The sequence below is a fragment of the Cajanus cajan genome, chromosome 6 (assembly GCF_000230855.2).
Source record: "Cajanus cajan strain Asha chromosome 6, NIPB_CcT2T_4, whole genome shotgun sequence".
In the NCBI taxonomy this organism is placed as follows: domain Eukaryota; kingdom Viridiplantae; phylum Streptophyta; class Magnoliopsida; order Fabales; family Fabaceae; genus Cajanus; species Cajanus cajan.
The window spans coordinates 51,934,666-51,951,467 of NC_138522.1; the positions used below are offsets into that span (position 1 = coordinate 51,934,666).

Below are 16,802 nucleotides of genomic sequence, written 5' to 3' on the forward strand. Positions count from 1 at the left end.
TTTAAAGTCAATGCAAAGTTCAGATTACCATGAATGAAGCCAAATTACAATTACAATAACATTACTAATCACTAATATGAAGTAACATTGATTAATAGTGGATGTGTACATCTTGTTTTTGTTAATTATACCAGATTTGCAACATTCTAATGCAAGTGCAATGAAGCTTAAAAAAAACTATAGTTTGAACAAGTTAAACTATTATACCGTTCCACTGCCTTCTCATATGGTTGTTCATTATCCCAATCAAAAGAAAGGAAAACTGTGGTGTCAAAATGAGCAGCTTCAGATTTTGATGAATCAAGCCAGAAATCTGTGGCTTCAACCCCATGGCCATTTAGGTCTGTAAGAACTACAGGGATTGTACTGCTACTAACAATGTCATCAGCATCTGACTCTGTCTCAGTGTCAAGCTCACGAACTCTTTTAACAGAAGTTCTTGCTTCAAGGTTGTCATCATCAGCTGTTTGATTAGCAGTTACAGCAAATTCTGACACTCGATGGAGGTTAGTTTGCATCTGTATCCATCTGTTCAGAGTTGGGAACCTGCACATCAGGAGAAAAGGTAAACTAATTATTCAACAACACTACAGATAGAATGAAACCCTGTGGCTTCTTTTTAAGTGAAGTAATTTATAAATGAGATGAACAACGAAAAAAGATTGACTTAAAATGTTCAATCCCTTTTTATGCCCAAAGAGGCAAAGAGAACACCCCCCCCCCCCAAAAAAAAAAAAAAACAAAGGCACAAAACCATATGCTAACATGAGATGTGAACGAAGAAATGTATGAATAAGAAAATACATGTCGACGATAAATCTTTTGATAAAGCCAATCATATTAAAATGAATAAAAGTTTTAATAGTTTATATAAAAGATTAAGTATCTAAGAATATTAAGATTCAGACTAAATATTGTATATATGAAACTGCAATACCAACCAATACACACAGGTAGGGTTGCTACCTTTCAGATTGATCAAGAGCAAACTCATAAAACAACCGATCAGCATCAGGAGCCTGCAGTAGTCCATCACTCAAGGAGCTTGAAATTGATGAGCTACTGCTGTTGTAAAGTATACTACTCCCAAATACACATGCTAAAACAGCCCTCACTGGGGATATTTTTGCCAAATGTTTCACCACATCCAACTGGAGAGGATACAAATCCACTCCAGGTGTTGCTGAAGAACGGCAATAGCAATTAGGCTTTGCATCTTTAGATGAGGGAGACAGCACTTTATTCTCAGAGCTGCTCTTAGGGAATGTAGGAACAACTGGGATACATGCCCATCCATGCCCAGATCGCGGAGGATAAACTGGAGGCACACATGCAGAAATCACCTCATGCACAAAATCAGCATACATAATTTCAGCTACCTTCCCAGCTGCATCAGTACTACCTCTTTCGAAAACAAGACGGGTCAAAATCTGTAAAACAAAAGTAAAACATAGGCAATCAAAGGAAAGAAAAATATGCTAAACACATAAAACATGGAAATTTCTAAAATGGCTATATAAAAGGAGACTAAGTGCATGAGGCTCCATCATTGCAAGGTCAAGGAAGAACCAAACATATGCAGCCTTATCCCCGTGAGAAGAAAGGATATTTCTACAAAAAAGAAACAAATCCATAACCCCTGAGTCACAAGACACCAACCTTACCAAAAGCATCAAGGCTCAACCTCCATTTTCAAAGCCAAAACTAGACTTTATAAATACAACAAAAATTAAACAGGTAACCTTTGTTCATGTATGTGCTGCAATGGACATATGTAATATTAAAACATGTTTTTTACTTTATTAAAAAAATAACAATATTGATACTTTTCTCAAATTTTGTAAAATTCCCATGTTTCTACAATTGTAGTACAGAGGGGTAAAAGAGATACAACAAAAACTTCTGATTACGAAAATAGATCCGCTGTCATGAAACAACCAACAGAATCTAGCTTAAGATATTCATAATCACAGTAACTGACGTGTCTAAAATAAAGCACAGACAAATAATTTAAATATTTTGAGAACCTTACATCCTTGGGCCACTCATACACGACGGAGAAAAAGTTAAAATCATGGGTAGTATCAGTCCCATCAACTATATCACCAATTGCAGCAACATGAAGAATGAATTGTGACAGATACGTCGTAGGTTTGCCACTCAAGGGAGTAAATATTCTCTTCCCAGAATCTTTAACGTCATAACCAGCAGATTGCTGGCCAAACTCTCCTCCAGTTGAACTTAAAGGTATTTGTTTAACAACTCTTAACCCATACCCAAGTACAATGTCCTTGTCACTGTTGGATATAACACCCTGATCAGCATACAATCCTTCACCTCTAGTAGTACTAGGTTCAGTTTCTTCATCAGCAACAGCTCTTGCAAGGTTATGAAGCTTACCTGATTTAAGAGTAAAAAATGTTTTATAATTGTGTAAGTAGGACTCGATGAGCATAGACTCTACCTCAATGCCAGAAATTATATTAAGGAGAATAAAATGCCCATAGATATAAGTACACATTTTTTTTTCAAATAGCAACACCATTAACATACTTAAAGAAAAAGGGAAGATATACCACTCAAAAACTGTCGCTTGCCCATATGAGCATCCTCAATCATCTGATGTAGCAAAGCAAGAGCACGCTCCTTCTGCTCTTGCCGGTGGGACTCTTTTGATGATGTGATGACAATTTCCCCAGATAGGATTGCCTGAAGTGCTGGTGGGTTGTCCTGGAGGAGCAAATCACATAAACATCATGACCAAGATCACAGCCTTCTTTCTTCACAGCATTTGTATGTACTACTCTTTTGGGTATGACAATTGTGTGAGTTTATATATATATATAGGAGTGATCCACTTACTCTGAGAGTAAATCTATCTAAATTTACTTTACTCAATAGTTCATGTTCTACATTAAATTTCAATGATCCAACCGTTGAATTAAATTTTAATTTATAGATCAAGTCTGTAGATTTTCAAAAAATTTAAAAACTATTTGATACTTCGTTTCACTAATTCAAATTAACATATAAAATGTTTTTATGATTATCCGTCAATTTAAATTAATGAAATGGAATATCAAATAAGTTTTAAATATTTTAAAAATTTGCATACTTGATCTATGTATTAAAAACTTTTAATTGAACAGCTAAATTATTGAAATTAGATGTAAGACATGAGTTATTGAGTGAAATAAATCTAGGTAAACTTACTCATAGAATAAGTAAATCCCTCCTCATATATATACACACACACATACCCACTCATGATATGAGCATAAAAGTATTGGTGGAACTTTGGTGCAATCTCCACAAAAATGTAAGGAGAAAATCACAATAAAAAGGAAATTGAAAATGTTAACAAAAAGAAGCTGAGGTTCATTGTGTCAGATGCTTTTTATAGATATGCATGGATCTTTTTTGCCCTCATCAGGCAAAGGGATTGACAGCATGACGAAAATCATTGCTAGCCTCTAAGTCTCCAGACAATGGAACATTACCAGCCTGTTAAGAATGACATTGAGATGCACTTCTATTATTTATTACACGTGCACTTGACCTACCTTATTAGTACAAATAGTAGTAGTTATAGGCTAGTGTTTTGTATTATCATAACATCACAATAAAATTAAATGGCATTATTTAAAAACTGCAGCATATTACAAACCCAAACAGAAAAGACTAAAGCACAAAAGAAGGTATCATGCAGTCATTAAGAAAGGTATCTGAAAAAGTATTCAATAGTCAATGAACCATGTTGACCCAAGACACGCCTAAAAAATTTAAAACCCTTAGCACATCCTACTACGCAAAAGCCTATTAGGTTTGGATTTTTACAGACTATCTTGGGCAAACATTTGCATTGCTTAGCGAGGAAAAAGGGTATTCAACTCTAAATTAATCACTCAGAAAAACTATGATACTATGACAAACAGTAACATAACTTCAATACTAGAACAGGTAAGCAGGGCCAATGAAAGTGTTCCTGCATATACTATATGCCAAAGATGATTCGCTTAATGGAAATAACAATAATATAGTTGGCTTATGCCAAATCTTAAAATCAGAAGAGGTAATTAGCTTGCTAGTTGCAATGGACATTCTGGTTTTCTTGAGAGCGATTCTTACACCATTACATAATATTCAAGCTCTCACCTGCTCCAAGAACTTCTTTAAGCGCTTTAGAAGACGCCCTGACACAGAGATGATTCCCACTTCAAGGATCCTATCCCAATAAGTGGAACCATCTTTCGGAGATCCTCCTGGATATATATCAGCTAACATATTTCCAGCCTGCACATTGTGCAATAAAGAAAACGTCTAGTCAATAGAACAAAAGCTTGTAAAAGTAAAGGAGTAAAGGAGCACAAGATATCGATGTCAGCATTCAATATCATGATAATAAAATTTGCCACTGGATGACATTCTTGGTAACAATTACCTAATAGAACAATGAATATGTCTATAATGATTAGTTCCTGACTTATATGACAAGTTTTACTACTTATATGATTAGTTCCTGACTTATATGACAAGTTCTACTACTTATATGATTAGTTCCTGACTTATTTGTCAATAAAATTTGCCACTGGATGACATTCTTGCTTCCAAGTTTTCCCATTAATAGAAGGAATATAACTAATGAATTGGCTTCACCCTATTTGTTAATGTTTGTTGAGATCCAACATCAACTACAGATATAGCTAAAATAGAGCTTATAAAGACTTGGACAATCTCACTCATCAACTAGATTAGAGGTTGATCATAGTATTTGAGCCTATGATAGATCAGATATTGGGCCAGCATCAACTGTCCCAAAAATAAATACATGGCCCCAATGCTTTCCTTGTGCAATCTACTGGACCCTGTGTCTTCCCAATGCAACGTTATGAAGAAAAAAAATATACCTGGCCCCATGGCTTTGCCAATGCAATACAAAAAAAATCACTCCTACAATCATCACATTCCAAATGTCCAATCCTAAGTGTGGGGGCATGTTGAGATCCCACATTGACTATAAATATGACTAAAGTAAGCTTATAAAGGCACGAACAACCTGAAGAGAAACGCATTCTGCAAACTAGTAAACAAGCTTTTCTAAACCTACAATTGGTAAACTTCCACAATGTCAATCAAGTCCTTAATTAGGTGTGTCATGACAATATCTTTTGCTGATGCTTGATTTCATCCTCTATCTCCCTTTTGGTAATCTAATTTCTTTCATCAAGGGGAAAAAAATAACTCTGACATCTATTGGAGAAAGATAGCAGCACCTGATTAAGTAATTGCTGAGACATCTTTGCCGACTTAGCAGAAGTTGCAGCAACATCTATACAAAGAAGAATCTGGCAAGAAATGCACATTCTCAGAACCGACCATAAACAAATTACTTTTTTCCTTCTCAGTTGAAATAACAAGGTATAAATTGTTCTGTTATCATTTTATGCACGTACTGTAGCTAAGGGACCCAACTGGGAGCATAAAGAGGGAAAATCTAGATCCTGTACACGGGACACCACATCATCAACCTGCATACATGCAAAAAGAAATATATATATATATTATCTTTCATGACAAACAATTAGAAACCATTAACTAAAAATGAAGCCATACAAAAGATCGCAACCATAAAGAAAAGTATATTTTGCTACATAAAAACAATGAATTGGATAATTTGAAAATGATACCAGCATCTACATAGCCTAGGATATAGTACAAAATCCATAATAATTACACTAATTAAATTGCTCCATACATCAAGAAAAAGAAACAAAAGGGTGGGGTGAGAGACAAATATTACAGGTCAATGATTTGGGAGGGGGTGTCTGATATGAACAAAGAATTAAGAATGGGAAAGGAAAAAGGAAATTATTGAATAAGATGAAAATAATATAAAATAGGAGAGATAACCTTCCTCCAAGAACTTCCCCTTCACAATAGATATCTCCTTTTACAGAGCAAAGCTCAATTCTCAAATGATACAAAATAAAATGAATCCTTTCCCATTACATCCTCCTATTTATTTAACTCATTAGCCCCCTAACTAACTAACCAATATCCCATCTTAACTAACTCCCCCTTTCCCACACTCCTAACAGTGTCGTGCCTATCAACCGTACAACTTAGAACCATTTTAACAACCAAAAGAATAAAATAATGCCTCACACTGCTCTTTCTCCTCAAGTATGTTATGTGCAATCCGGTTGAAACAACAGAATACTTATACATTGTAGTCACCCTTCTTTGGAACAATCTCTGGTTATTATGATCACTGCATATAAGCAATTTTTGTTAGTTAATTAAAATGTCTGGTAGAATTAAAAAAGGGGCCAAAATTGAGACAATGAACAGTGTCACTATTTTGTGGTGAATTTGGTCGGTGCACAACATGCAAGAGGGTGTCACCTTACCCTCATGTGCTCTGGAATATGATTATGTTTTTAGCTTCTGTTTGGTGTCTGCCCATGGATATTTAAAGGGTAAGGGTTTAGCCATCTCTGATGTGATCTACTGTTAGGACTTAAAAAACATGAAGAGAACCCAACTCAAAAAGGCTAGTCCATTACATAAGAGAGCCTTGTGGTTTAAGTACAACATCAAGCTTCTTATTTTACTCAATGTAGGACTCCTAAAATTATCACCCCCTTTAACAGTCGTTATCTATAGCAGTTTTCATTCTATCTACATTGACCCCATGGTAACCTTTTTCACTTTGACAGTTTCACTCACCTATCAGTATTTAGTAGTACACCTTAATCCAGCCTATAGGTTACCCGTAACCCAACTCTCAAAGCAAACACAAATTGTTCAGACTTAAAAACATGAGAGCCCAACCTAAAAGATAGTCCATTAGGTGGTTGAGCCTCGTAGCTTAAGTACCACATTAAGCTTCTTATTTTATTCAATGCGGGACTTTTAACATCTACTGATGCCAAAACTTATCCTGCAGTCATAGGCCTTCCCTAGACTAGTCTAAACATCAAACATTCAAACCCCTTCCATTTCTCTACCTAGCGCCAACTTCACTTTTGTTTGGTAAGTAGCACTCTGAAGAAATAGAGATTACAACAAATGATATACTGTAGATTTGAAAACCTCTCACACCCTTTCTCCTGTTAAGTGAATGAAAGGAGGTTCAATTCAGGAACAACTTCCCATGTATATTTCCGTTGTCAGGCAGCTACTTTCTCATGGACTAATCAGCTTGGAGCACTAGGTGAATACCTTGTTAGTTCATTGACCTAGGAGCAGTTTCTCATGATACATTTCAAAGGTTTTGGCAAGAATGAGAAGTCCAAAGCTCTATAGTGGTCTGCAATTTATGTAGGGGTTATCTGTATTATTTTGTTAGAAGAAGCCCACATTTGCAAGGTTGTTTCATTGCACTTACAAATGGTATAGGGGAGGAGAATGATTAGGACATCTCTACCTATTTGTAAGGAAGCTTCCCTTTCGTTATGTATGCATAGATGGAAAAGCTTTGTCAAATTTTTCAGCTTCATTGGTCCTTGATTATTTTTTATATCTACTTATAAAAATAACTTGCACACCTCCCCTGTTGTTTTCCTTTTCCTTCTCATTGAATCTTGGCTCTTGCCACACAAAAAATTGGCAACTTGCAAGAAAATCACTTCAGAAATGTAAACAGCATCTAGAAAGGAACATACAAGGTAAATATTTGAAGATCAATAACTAGGTCCTGCATAAATGTGTCCATCACACATTGATGTACCAGAAAAAGTCAGTCAAAACCATAAGTTCAACAGTTCTAGGAAATCCAAAAGCAATACAGAACATACAGATGTTTTTTTGCAGGCACTATCTACCCATTCAGCTAACTCAAGAGTAGCTTTATCTTCGGCAGATAATGAAAATCGATGAACCGCTTCTTCTCCTATATCAAACTTTGCTTTCTGCATGCAACTGCATAAGAAAAAATAATATCAGATTTTAAAGGACATAAAGGACCAATTAAGACAAATAAGTATGAAGAAGAAGGACAATAAATTTTTCCAGAACAGCTAAACCAACAACCAAAAAAAAAAAATAAACAGTAAGAGAAAATTACTCCACTGGCACATCCATTACAGAAGAACCAAAGACCAAGAAAAGAAAACAGAACTAAAAAATATAAATTATATCAAAAAGAAAGAGTAAATCACTGCAAGGTGCAAATGCTAGACAAACAACTCCCATCATATAGTGAACTACTAAATATTTTTGTTAGCAAGTGAAAAAAAAAAAAAAATCAAAGTTATGGTGGTTGGTTATGCACCTTTTGCATGAAACTCGTTACAGAAAAACAAAAATGAAGTTGCATACTTAATTGTATTTTATACATTAGAAATGGGTAAAACTCACAGGTTGAGTAGCTTGGAGGGAGCTGCACGTAACACTGTCAGTGCCTCTTTCCATCTCCATTGGCGTTCAGATAATGGTAGGAGATGCTGCAAAATTGACAAACGCCATTCCCACTCTTCAATGAACCGCTTTGAGGTTGAGATTCTCCACTCCAGGGCCTGTCTGCTGGTTGTGCTTACACCATCATCTAGTGTGTTTTCTAAGTCAATCATAGAAGACGGAATATTATGCCGCAATATATCAAGTAGCAAACCAGTAAAAGATATAACCATTTTATTTCCCCCTTCACTACTAGTTGAAAAACTATCTTCTGAAGACCGTGCATTGGATAATTTAAAACTGCTTCCTGGCAATCCACAATGCATCAAGTTAACAGAGATATTGTCCATATGCAGTAGTGAAATAATGACATTCACCATCAAAATCTACATGATCAAAAAATTGGCGTTAGATAAGTATGGTATAATAATAACTAGAAAAGGAAATTATAACACTGAATATTTGATATCAACACTTTAAATATTAGAATTTAAAGAAATACAAAGATCATGGAAAATGCAAAACAATGTCACGTGGACCCAGGACCCTTTTTTCTTAGATGTATCATACTACGTAATAAATATTAAATACTACTTGATAATTTTTATAACTAGTCTCTAATACATGGCAAGTTACATCCTACATAAACTGTTCCCTTGCATTTATTTTAATGAAAACAATTAACTGAAGGATATACGACACGGTTTTTTTTTCAATTTTAAGTAAATGAAAGTAATAATAAAGAAAGAAATAATGGTTCTGCAAGTCCTTTAAAAAAATAAATAACTGAAAAGGGACTAACCTTGCGTGGAAAATTACTAATTGCATCCAAATGGTTCTGCAAGTCCTTTAAATGAAATAATGGCACATCTTGATGGGTTTCTACTTTACCAGACATACTCCTTTCCATTTCTCCTAAAGCAAGAACAGTTGATTCTAAAGCATAACGCATATGCATAAGTTCTATATCTTGCTTCCTATGCCAAAAGAAGGAAATTCAGAAAAGAAAATAACCTCAGAACAAAATAAGCATCGCATAGTAATCACAAGAGATTATGTATTTGAATGCTTATTTATATCAAGAAAGTCTGGCCAGTGGCCACACAAGTACGGCATACACTCGATCCAGGGCCATCAGATTACATGTCAATATGTGCAAAAAGGTGATGATACAACTGAGACAAAATTTAAAGGCAAATAAATGATGTAGGAAAAAAATGTGTGCCTAGCTAGCATTGCTCTTAAATTTAATGTATGAACAGAACCAAATGCAAGTTGTTTAATCAAAATGCTGATCCACCACATAGTTGACAAAATTAATTTCATGTACAAATGATCACATCTCAAACAATTAAATATCACTTGTATAAAAAAAATAATTAAATATCACATTTTAACTGCTTACAATAATAACAATATAATTAAGCTGGTGAAAGGACATGAATAGATTACAGAAATAAAAGAGATGATAAAGGAAAACTATACTTTCAAATTCTATAATAAATACACGTATGCAAAGATACTAGCAACCTTGCTGCATTTAAAGTCATTAATTTTCCATTTTTTCCCTTTACTCTTTTTGATAGATACCCATTAGTTAGTTAGTTACCGTTAAGATCTCACATTGACTAGAAATATAGATAATATAGTCCTATAAAGCTTACCTTAAAAGTCATTTTTGTGAAGTTGAGTTAGGCCTTATGTCGTTTCAAAGTCAATCCTAAATTCAATATTAGGCCACCCATATTTGTTTACCCTCTAGATATCTATTCCTAGGCATAAAGGGGTTTTTCTTGGGCAACCCATATTTGTCAACATTGATGTCCAGTCCTCGGCACAAGGAATGGTATTAAGATCTCATTTTTGTGTGCTTGAGATGGTATCAAAGTCAATCCTAGATTTATTATTAGGCCACCGATATTTGTCTACCCTCTAGATATCTATTCCTAGACATAAAGGGGTGTTTTTATTGGGCCACCCATATTTATCCACATTCTAAATGTCCAACCCTGGGCGTGAAGGATGGTGTTTGTAAATAGGTACCAATTTAGGAATAGAATATCTCTGCATATATTCATATTATATTGGCAATTATTAGGATGGGATTCTTATATTTCTGTCTTTCCATTAATAGACTTAGTCTATTCATAGTTTTCATCCTTTACTTAATAGGTTTAGCCTATTTATAGTTTCCATCTTCTTATAATAAGGTTAGCTTATAAATATGGATTTGAGCTTGTATACAGGAATTCATCATGGTTTCCAACCATGATCTTGAAGCCAGAACTGAGAAGATCCCATGCCAGCATGATGAGGTGCAACACCTGAACAAGGTACAATTTGAAGAGTTGGTACAGCAACTGGGGTCTTTGAAGGAGATGGTATAGGAATTGCTGATGCAGAAAAATACATGCAGCCCAGAACATGGAGCACAATCCAATGGCCCAAGGGAAGAAGAAACATTTCCTAGTAATAGGCAGGTGGTAGCACTAACCAAGAATCTGTTTCCAACGTTTGATGGGGAGGAGAATAGAAAATAAGAAGCCACAGTAACTGAACTGTCCTCATGGACCACACCCAATAGAATAAGGGAGATAACCTTGATAACCTTCAGGCTTCAACTGCAACGGGAAACATTGTTTGATGGCAAGAAATTGCCTCAGAAAACCAATCATTAGATAAGAATGGGGACACTCACATGTTTGTGTTTGACCCAGGTACATTGAAAGTTAATTTTGGGCTACAGCAGCAGTTTGGTTGGATTGGTCACCACACCATGCTTCAATCAATTGGAACACCAATGGAACTTTATTTCAGCAGTCACAAGTTTTTTGCCTTGAGAACAAGGTGAAACTCACAGGTAGGAATGTTGATAGATACCCATTAGTCAGTTAGGATAGTTGATTGAAGAAATAAGGCACGTTACCTATATAAATAAGTGGGGAGGTTGAGAGAGAATTTGTTGACTAAATTTAAGAGACTTTAAGCCTTTGGGCATTAGGAGGTACAGACCCTCAAAGTTTTACAACGTGTCCGTTATTTTCTGTAAATTGGGGAGTTCTTCCCTATTGTTCAGTCAATAAAAAATTGATCTTTCTCATAGTTATGATGCAAGTTTTATCAGTTTTGCACTTCAAAAGATAGTTTATCCTCCCTAATTTCACTTTTCTCTTGAGCTCTTTATAAAATTTCCTTTTCTTATAAGAAAAAAATAAATGAATGAAACATCTGCGATGGAAAATAGACATATAGAATTCTTTCTTTATTTTCCAATTAAAATGTAGGCTTATTAAGTGCAAGCACACACACAGAAGACACAAAATGAATTCTCACTTCTTAGTACCAATCGAGTGGTTTACTGTTTCCAAAATGAAAATAGATTTCTAAAAAGTATACCTTTTTTCTTGTAATTCTCAGTTCTCTCTGAAAAATATACTGTTATAATGATGTTTCTTGTCTAATTACGAACAAACTCAGCACAACCAGACACTTAAGTAATATCTATCTTAATATCAAATGACTCTGAAAGTAGTCAGATAGAAAATATATCATAAGCACACCTCTTCCTGGCTTCTATAGTAGAAGCAATTGGCTGCATGCTGATCAATTCAATGGCTTCCTGGAATTTTATGCCTGGAACAACATCAAATAGTACCTACAGAGAAGATGATGCTGACATATTTAACATTCAAATTCCAAAGTATAATAAATATCAGATAAATTCTGAAAGATTTCATTAAAAATTATTATTATCAATTTTTGATATATTTTCCTTAGGCTGCAAATTTATAGTAATTAAGCAATAGTCAAGGACTCAAGATTGAGTAACTGTCCTTTATGATTTTACATATCAACAAACATGATTTGTCCCAACCCATTTTCTTTTCATCAATAACCCACTATGGAAAGGTCAAAAGTACTATATTGTCAAGTGGCATCAATGAATTTGAACTTGAACCATCATGTGTATACATGTTGTTACCAAAATAAAGAAGGAATGTATATTACCATCCAAGAACAGAGGTCAAACAAACACATTACTGTTTACAATTCATAGTACCTCTGTTATCTAATCTAAATAAAAATAAAGGCAGGACCAGCAACTTCTGCTCTAATACCATCATGTATAAAAAACATGAAGTTCAAATAGTCAACCACGTCCTAAAGGAGGAACTTCTTAAGTGAAAAGAGGAGTAGAATTACGTATGAGCCAATCACATCAGTAATTTTTTTTTATCCAATTGCAATCCTTCCCAAGAGAGCAAAAATTCCAAACATACTGATTACAGTGCCATGCATTTGACATAAAGTATTACCCGAAGAGGACTCTGGACTGAAAGTCGTTCCAATACAAAGTTCTCAACAAAAGGATCAGAATAAGAATCTTCATCTCTAAATGCCACTTGCTCTTTTCCAGAAAGTATTAATGAGAATTTTGAATTCCAAGTATGGCCAGAATTCACACAAGCAACAAAAGAGGCAAGATCAAGCTGATAACACAAGGTATCACAAAGATGCTCCACACAGGACATCTGCCAGCAAATTAAAACAATTTTTTTCAGCAAAGTTTCACCTATTTGTTCATTCAGTACCAACAAAGAACATTTTGAAACATGAAAGGTGAAAAATACCTCATCCGATTTATTACCATAAAGAGAAGATTCTTCAAGCCGAATTACTTGTGACTTACTTGTCCAGAGAAGTTGCATTAATTTCCTCCGTGCTGCTATTTTACCAGCCAATAAATCCCAACCCATGGCTGCTACCAAAGGCTGGAGTAGTGGAAACAATTGGAGGACCTGCCACAAACAAGAAGTACCTAAGTTGTACAGCTGCATGGGGAGACTTGAGTTGGAAGTTCATATAATGATTGATACAGTATTAATTTTTATACAAATGAACATTGATACAGATAACAAAAATAGGCACATACATTGCTAGCTTCATCCAGCTGCTCCCTCTTCACAGCAGACAGGGCAGTATCCATAATACACTCAAGAACATGTAGTCCAGAAACACGAGCATAATGATACATATCTGTCTTGAAATATCTGATTACCTCATTCGGCAATAATTCCTTATCATCAGAATTCTTACCAGACTTCACTTCTTCAAGATATCTTTGAAGACGTACAAGAGGATGCGGAATGAAGTTCTCAGATTGAACTCTATCCATTTCAATCTCTTCAGACAATAGCTCGTCATGAATGCTCTAAAGAAAAGCATTGACATTTAATATAGTTAAACAAACAAAAAAATCTTTTACATTAACTAGGAGGAAAACACTATGCTGTAAACTCATCATATCAATGGTTAGACACTATTTTAAGTAACAAACAAGTGATTGTGGAACCAATTTCTCCATGTTGGCTTCATGGGGGAAAAGAAGATAAAGACAGCGAAAAATGTATTGATGGTTTTCTGTAGAGGACCTTATTTATCAGAAGTTGGAATGCTTTAAAAATTCATTAAAATGACTCTTAAAAGACAATAAGCATATTTCCAGAAATATCTGCTTGCTTGAACCATGGTTTGGCCTGCTTTCTTTAACATGAGGTTTCAGAATTATAAGTTCTTTAATATTCTTAATATTTGTGCTTTTTTTTTCTTGCATCCCTCCTGAACTCATGCATACGTTTTGTGTGATTGTGTCACTTTGGTACTCCCTGAATGATAATTACTTTACATATGAACAAGCTAAGGAAATAAAACTGTTGAGCCAAAGAAGAATACAATATAAAAAATCCTATACAATGCAGCAATCGAAGTAGGCTACTCTATCTGAAAGCTTTGTTAAGATAAAAATCATCAAGAAAAAATTATACAAATGAAACACTTGGTAGAAAGAAGAGAGACTGAATACCTGCAGCATTTGAACAATATCACTGCAATTTGACGAAATGGCTTCACTATAAATCTGTAGCAGTTGATTACGCATGATAAGCCACGAGTCCCCAAACTTCTTACTTCTTGATAAGACAAGCTTCAGGAGATCTTTCAAAACTATGCTACAAAAGAATTAGGAAACATGCAGGTATGAACATCAAGGACAGGAAAAATGTTGTATGGAAAATAGAAAAATAAAAATTAATTAATTAAGAAAAAAGAAGAAAGATCATTAACTACTTACAAAAGAAATAAAATAATGACACATGATTTATCATTCACTCAAGACACTGATGGTATCCATGAAAAAAGGAGGAAAAACAGAGAAACATTGTAAACTTGCATGCAATTGGATAGGAATTAATTTTTTTCAATGAAACCTCCCATTTGGAGAATAGAGTTTGAATTATTGAATCTTCAAGGGTTATGACTCGTGAGTCGTGCCTGTTTTACACGAATTTAAATTACAAATATTCAAAAAAAACAATGGTGAATCCTCAAGGGTGCTTTCTTGAGACATTTTGCCTCACTGTTTTCTTTTTCTTTTCTCTTTTTAATAAGTTTTTCTAATCTCCTCTCCTCTCAATAACCTTCACTCCTTTCGTACTATTATTCATTTTTCTTTGATCTAAATAATAATGAATTTTGATAGAAGAGTTCATCATACCACTGAACATGCAACTAAATACTTATGAATTAAAAAATATATATTATTTGCTTACTGTTAAAGTTTTCATAGTTCGAAAAAATATCAAATCATTGCCATCATTGTAAACTTTCCTATTGATGAAAAAAAAATCTAGAAATAGAAGTACAAAATCTATATAGGCTTCCATAATGGATTTATAGCTTTCTGAAGTTGATAATAAACTTTTCCAGAACCGCCCCCCACCACCCACCCACCCAGTTGAACCAGTCATCCGATTTCCGAAGCTCCATAATTTGTATACTTTGAATATTAAAAGGGATTCACTTAGTGGGATAAGACTTTTGTTGCTGCTGTTGTTATAAAGCTTATTAGGAAATGCTAGGAGAGGCACATCTTAGCCGAAGTTGTTAGTTCTTGCTTTCACGTTGTTGGCTGTTGAACGTGATAAACTGTTTTCTCTAATCATTTCAAAACACACGCTTAATATCAAAAGGGAAACTAATTTATTCATTAAAGAATAGTGCCAATTCCCTTGGCAAATGCACACATCAAGATCGAAGGCAAAAAGCAGGGGCAAACTCACTAGACAAGAAAAACACAAAACAAACCACACAGCTCCAAAAGCAACAACCCGCACAAATTGCTAGTGTTTGAAAACGGAAATGAAAAAGAGACATACCGGTACTCAGTTTCTTCCTCAACTCCATAATCAAAATGAAGAAAACGTATATGAGAAACCGTCCCTTCTACATCACTTAACTTGAGACTCTCCCTCATAGCATCCAAATGAACAACCTGAACCGTCCTCTGTATCCCACGAAACTCCCTAACATCAACCTCTTCCAAGTCCTCACTTCCCTCACACTCCCAGTGCCTAATTTGCCTATGTACATTCACACAAAGCGCGTCGAAAACACTCGCGTGATCCAAAATCAACGGCCTCAAACTCACGAACTCTCCTTCCTCGACCTCCGTCACACTAACACTCTCACTCCCTTCGCCTTCACCATCCGCGTCCACTCTCAGCCTCTTCACGCCGAATTCCAAAACCCTAACCAAAACACTCCTACACGCTCCCCACTCGCCGCCCTCCGGCACGAGGTCAATTAAATCCTGAACCAGAAGAAGAAACTCGGCGCGCAAACGCAGCGTTTCGTCATCGAAGCTCCACGCCGACGAAGCGTTGTCTAATTGCAGCAACTCGAGCGTGGAGAGGAATGCGAGGAGCGCCGGCGAGGGACACGACGGGGACCACGCGACGTTGGGGAAGCGGCCGGATCGGGCGACGATGGCTTGGAGAATGTCGCGCGCTAGGTCGCGGTTCCGCGCTCGGAGCGCGAGGAGGACGCCGCGAAGGGGCTCGAATTGCGCGAGGTGGAGATGGTTCGCGGCGAGGCGAGAGAGGATTTCCGTTTCTCTCCCCATTGTGCTGCGACGACGATCACGATGACGATGACGATGGTGCTTGCGATTTCACTGCATCGGAAACGGTTGGTTTTCTGTTTGGCTAGCGTGTAGACGGTGGTAATTGGAATTGAAAAGAGAGCGAGACAGGGTTGGAACCTGGAAACTGTGAGATGATCACGAGAGAGTATTTTATTAACCGGAGATCATTCTTGTTACTATCACACCACACGACTCCTGAAATAAGCGGTAAAAAGTTTACGCTTCTGTTAAAAAATTAGAGTTAATTAACTATACACGTTATCGTAAAATTAATTATATATTTTAATTATACCATATTATTATTAAAAATAAATATATTTACAGTAATATGATATATATGATATATTTAAAAGATATAATTAGTTGTCAGTTTAAAAAAAAATATTAATAATATATAAATAATTAACTCTTACAATTAACT

The 16,802-nt window shown here is 35.5% G+C and overlaps 1 protein-coding gene across 4 annotated transcripts in view; it reads right to left on the reverse strand.

Annotated features, from left to right (window-relative positions):
- The window catches only part of LOC109807790 (zinc finger FYVE domain protein), a 33,960-nt gene extending 17,414 nt beyond the window's left edge, over positions 1–16,546 (reverse strand). Inside the window, exons 1-16 of one of the 4 annotated variants that reach the window (XM_020370423.3) lie at positions 15,615–16,546; positions 14,264–14,408; positions 13,334–13,612; positions 13,032–13,199; positions 12,717–12,932; positions 11,961–12,055; positions 9,203–9,377; positions 8,362–8,786; positions 7,800–7,923; positions 5,454–5,528; positions 5,274–5,345; positions 4,156–4,293; positions 2,577–2,730; positions 2,033–2,400; positions 967–1,430; positions 208–546 (exon numbers count right to left, since the gene is read on the reverse strand). In XM_020370423.3, coding sequence (XP_020226012.2) covers positions 208–546; positions 967–1,430; positions 2,033–2,400; positions 2,577–2,730; positions 4,156–4,293; positions 5,274–5,345; positions 5,454–5,528; positions 7,800–7,923; positions 8,362–8,786; positions 9,203–9,377; positions 11,961–12,055; positions 12,717–12,932; positions 13,032–13,199; positions 13,334–13,612; positions 14,264–14,408; positions 15,615–16,360 — 3,983 coding nt within the window. In that variant the 5' untranslated portion in view covers positions 16,361–16,546. Of the gene's footprint in view, positions 1–207; positions 547–966; positions 1,431–2,032; positions 2,401–2,576; positions 2,731–4,155; positions 4,294–5,273; positions 5,346–5,453; positions 5,529–7,799; positions 7,924–8,361; positions 8,787–9,202; positions 9,378–11,960; positions 12,056–12,716; positions 12,933–13,031; positions 13,200–13,333; positions 13,613–14,263; positions 14,409–15,614 lie in introns of those variants that run through there. The other 3 variants (XM_020370424.3, XM_020370427.3, XM_020370425.3) reach the window with 3 other exon arrangements.
- Positions 16,547–16,802: the final 256 nt, after the last annotated feature.